Below are 5,212 nucleotides of genomic sequence, written 5' to 3' on the forward strand. Positions count from 1 at the left end.
CTTTTTTGGCTGTGCTTTGCTGTGCCTGATTTGGAAGTTGCCTAAGGGAGAAAGGTGGGTGAATGTGGTAGTCACCTAAGGTTCTTGCCTTGTCTCAAGGAATGAAGCCCTGTGGTGTCTGCTTTCCAAAACTTGAAAATAACTGGTTTATGCATATTTTTCCGTTATAGTTGTTTATGGTCAGAAGACAAGTAATATAACATACTCCATGATGCCTGGAATCAGAAGTCTGATCAGTTATTTTTTCATTACTTATGCTTGGTATTCCATGCAATTTGATGGTTATCTAAGCTCATGAAGAGAGCTCTAGGAGATATTGGTAACCTAGACACTGAAACTAGATCTGTGGCTTTGGGCAAGTCATTTAACTTCTTTGGATCTTACTCTCTTTTTCTCTAAGATGAGGAGAAATATTAGTCCTGTGGATCTGTAAATTTCTGGCATTGGGTTCAATTGAGAATTTTAAAAAGATAAGCTACAGTACCCCTACCCCTAGAAATTCTAATTAAGGAAGTCAGAGTGGCACCCAGAATTTCCTTTTAACAAGCACCCTAGGTAATTGTTATGACTAGTAAGTTTGGGGAAACACTGGATTAGATTGTTTCCTGGGTTTTTTAAGGTCTAAAATTTTATGAGTTTGTTGGTTTAGTTTCAGAGAAAATAAGCAAGTGTCTGAGAGATTGAGACATAGGATAGATAATTTTTCTCAGGGCAGAATTTGAAGGTGATAAATAAAAGACAGGAAAAGACAAAAGCAAACCAAGAAGAATAAATTCATGTGTTACACTTCGTTGGGAATCTGATGTACTGGGATTCAACTTGTGAGCCTTGAGTAGCTTCAAAGTCAGGTGAGAGAAGTGCTTAGGAAATGTGGACGGGAGCAGGGGCTGTCAAGGGAAATTTTAAGTATTTAGTAATTTAAGGAAAGGCTGGTCTTGGCAGAGGTTGAGAGTTGTTGCCCAATAGGGATTCTTTGTTACCATCACATTTACAGTCCATGAGAGTATGGGGGTGAGGGGAAACAGAGAAGTCTCCTAGAAAAGAGGCGTCAGCTAGGAGTAGTACAATTAATTTCTGGAGTGAATGTAAGAGTGAATAAATTATTGAATGTGCTCTTCTAAATAACAACAAAAAGAAATAGCCCTTTGGATTTACCATTTCTGGTTCTAAACACGTCTTTTTATATGAGTCAAAGCATCTGTTTCTATTTCCCTAGGGACTTTCAGATCTGAGAAGGCAAGAACTCTGCCTTATGGGTTTCAGTAGCTCTCATCAAAAGGTAGTTAGTCTAGTGGTTAAGAATAAGGGACTTTAAGTCAGACAGGTGTAGGCATGAGTGTGGGCTCAGAAACATACTGTCTCTCTGAGTCCCTTACCTTTGTAATGTGTATCATTATTGTGAGGAATAAACAAGATTACATTTGTATAGTTCTTTTGGATCATGGTGCCAGGGGTCAGTATAAAGGTATTGTGTGTGGTACAGTATTGTGCACTCAACAAATGGTAATGATAATTATGTTTTTCACAATGATTTTTTTTCTTGATAGTGCTGAAAAGATGTTACTTGAATAAAAGTATTAAGTCTATAAAAGCCAAGTCAAACAATATCTAGGGTATAAACAACCATTTCTTCTTCCTTAGGGAAGGTAATCTCTTAGGTAATGATCTTTAGGGACCTCTGTCTTAATAATCAGTTTGTCAGAATTTGTAATTCAAAACAGAACTTAAACCATCTATTTTCCACTGGTTAGGGGAAGATCCTCTCTTTTCCCTGGAAAATAGAGAGAAGCCTTTGGGTAGATAAGCAATTGGAAATCATATTCTTCAGTGCAGAGCTACAAGATAAATTACGGGTTCTTATCTTTGATCAGAACTGGAAGAAGAGTGTTCTGACCTCAAAGCTGTCATCTATTTGCTAGTTCCATTTCCCTTCCCAGACCAATTTTGTTTAAGAGTAGAGTATAGCACTGTGGCTCTGAACTAAAGGAAGACAGGTGCCTGCCTGACCTCATCTATCAGGTAATAGCACAAACAATGGGAGTCAGAAAGCCTGAGTTCACCTTCTGGCTGTAACCCAGTAGTTTTGTGACTTTGGGCTAGTTATGTAATCTCAGTGAAATGGAATTAATAATATTGTCACATAGAATTTAGTGCAGAGCCTCTCATAGTAATTGCTAAATAAGTGTTAGCTTTAAAAGATTATTATTAAATATACAGCCACTGGAGCTAAGAGCTCTGGGGAAAACAAAAGAGTACATTCAATAATATGTTCATAGTTAAATCCACTCCAGAAATTAATCGCACTATTCCTGGCTCTGACAAGAAAGGAGACTTCTCTGATTCTTCTTCCCTATATTCTCATTGAGCCCTGGTGGCACAGTGGTTAAGAGCATTCAGGTCAAAATCATCAGCCACTCTTTGGAAACCCCATAGGGCAGTTCTACTCTGCATCATAGGGTTGCTATGAGTTGGAATCAACTCAACGGCAATGAGTTGTTGTTTTTAATATTCTAAAGGAGTGTAAATTTGATGGTAACAATGAATCCCTATCGGGTACCTGCTCTCAATGTCTGTCAAGACCAGCATTTGTCCAAATTACCAACTAGTCATCTTCTTGCTCTGATCCAGAGCCTGATTCAGTGGTGGAAGCTCTGATGAGAATCAGAGTGACTTCTGCCTGTCAGGACTCTCTTCAGAAAAGAGGCCCAGGTTTCAGCAACTGAAGCAGAGACACAAGAGGGCAGGACATAGAAAGGTAGTGACTTAAAGATCTAAAGGGCGTTTACCTTGTTTTTGCTATCTTTCTCCACAGCAGCAGCAGCACTCACCCTGGAGACAAAGTTTCGCCTCACATGTACTCTGGACATTTCAAGTCACTTTGCGATTTGAAGACAGATCCTCAGCAAACAGTAAAGCCTTTTTTTTACTGTAATTTTAGTCTCTCTTTGTGGATTTCATTCCCAAAAAGGCCAGGAGGGAGGGGTGGTACAGATAATGGGAGGGTAGTGGTGATACTTGTTTCCCTCTAAGTCGTTCCTTTCTTTTAGCCCCACAGAGTACCCGAGAGGAGAATGGCAACCAAGAACTCTTCTGTGATAGAGTTTATCCTCACAGGCTTAACGGACCAGCTGGGGCTTCAGATCCCTCTCTTCTTCCTGTTTCTCTGCTCCTATGTGATCACTGTGGTGGGGAACCTGGGCTTGATTACATTGATTGGGCTGAACTCTCACCTGCACACACCCATGTACTTTTTTCTCTTTAACCTCTCTTTAATAGATTTCTGTTACTCCACTACCATCACCCCCAAAATGCTGATGAGTTTTGTCTCAAAGAAGAACATCATCTTGCACACAGGGTGTATGACTCAACTCTTCTTCTTGTGCTTCTTTGGTATCTCTGAGTCCTTAGTTCTGTCAGCAATGGCATATGACCGCTATGCTGCCATCTGTAAACCACTGGTGTACACAGTCACCATGTCTCCACAAGTCTATTTTCTGCTTTTGTTAGGTGTCTATGTGATGGGTTTTTTGGGTGCCATGGGGCATACGGGAAGCATAATGAGTCTGGCATTCTGTGCTGACAACCTTGTCAATCATTTTCTGTGTGACATCTTTCCTCTCCTTGAGCTCTCCTGCAATAGCACCTATGTGAATGAGCTGGTGGTATTTATCGTTGTAGCCATTGTCATCGGAGTACCTACCATCACCATCTTCATCTCTTATACTCTAATACTCTCTAGCATTCTCCATATTAGCTCCACTGAGGGTAGGTGCAAAGCCTTTCATACCTGCAGCTCCCACGTAATTGTGATTTCTCTTTTCTTTGGTTCTGGAGCTTTCATGTATCTCAAACCACCTTCCATTTTGCCTCTTGACCAAGGGAAAGTGTCCTCCCTCTTCTATACCATTGTGGTGCCTCTGTTAAACCCATTAATCTATAGCTTGAGGAATAAGGATGTCAAAATTGCCCTGAGGAAAACCTTGAGAAGAAAAACATTTTTTTGAGAAAGGAGCAGTATTTGAAGAAGGAGATCTAATGCTTTGTTTACTAGTGTGTGTGTTTTCAATGATGGATCCAAGCTGCAGTGTTTTCTTTCCTAAACATAAAGGGAATTTTTCATCCTTCTTTTTGGGTGAGTGTTTAATGCAGACCCATTTTCTCTAACTCTCACCCCACCTTGATTATACCGAGCATTTTTTATCTTATGCAGATTTTTTCTAAAAACCAAAGATTGTTTAATCTTGAATGGACCATGCATATCATTTAATGTAGCCCTCTCATTTAACAGACCACACAATGGAGACTCAGAAATATTACATATGTTGCCCAAGGACTACAATTACTCGGTGCCACAACTGCCAGTGGACTCCAGGTCCTTGAATTCCAATCTACTTTGTTTTTGTTTATGCCTTGTTTTCTTTTTCCAGTGTAGCCCAACAGATTGCATTTTAAAGTATGATACCCTAACACTTTAAAATGTGACTCCATTTACAATAATGTCTTTTAACTTCTCAAAAAATAATTTTTGGCCATTACCTTTTTTCTTTTCCAAGAATGTAGGAGTTGAAAATTCTTAAGTTGATCTTGGCTGAATGAGAAGTGTGTGAAGATTGGGGTGTGTGGGTGTCTAGTACATTAAGCTCCAGGTAGCAGCAACGATGGTCATTCCTGAGGTTGTGTATGGAAGGAACCCTAGGGATCCAGTCTAATGTATCAGTACTTTTACAGGTTTAAGTGTTCTAAAGATGATGAGTGGAAAGTTACATATGGTGACTTATACATATATAAGTCACATATACAGTCAGAATTTAGAGCTTTTTCTTATGGGTTAGTTTGAGTGTTTGAGCTATGATTGAAAAGTTTTGTGGTGCATGGTAATCAACTAAGGGTCTGGAGGCTCTAAAGGAGCAGTAATTTTGGGGCTCTAGCTAATATCATAGTGGTAAAGAACTCAGCTGCTAACCAATAGATCGGCAGTTCGAATCAACAGGTCCTCTTTTGAAACCCTATGGGGCAGCTCTACTCTATCCCATAGGGTTGCTGTGAGTTGGAATCGACTTGATGGCAGGGGGCTTGGTTTTTGTTTTTTTTAGTTAGTTGTTGGTGCAAACATTTAGCACTTTGGACTGCTTACTGAAAGGTTGTAGGTTCCAATTCACCCAAAGGTGCCTCAAGAGAAAGACCTGGAAATCTTCCTAACAATCAGTCATCT

General features: G+C 39.8%; 1 protein-coding gene across 1 annotated transcript; it reads left to right on the forward strand.

The window, feature by feature from the left end:
* The first annotated feature begins 2,986 nt into the window (after positions 1 to 2,986).
* Positions 2,987 to 4,004, forward strand: LOC100658730 (olfactory receptor 8B12-like). The gene has a single exon (XM_003422612.3). It carries the CDS (start codon positions 3,072 to 3,074, stop codon positions 4,002 to 4,004), a length of 933 nt encoding a protein of 310 aa, XP_003422660.1. The 5' UTR covers positions 2,987 to 3,071.
* Positions 4,005 to 5,212: the final 1,208 nt, after the last annotated feature.

Source organism: Loxodonta africana, chromosome 15 (assembly GCF_030014295.1).
Source record: "Loxodonta africana isolate mLoxAfr1 chromosome 15, mLoxAfr1.hap2, whole genome shotgun sequence".
In the NCBI taxonomy this organism is placed as follows: Eukaryota; Metazoa; Chordata; class Mammalia; order Proboscidea; family Elephantidae; genus Loxodonta; species Loxodonta africana.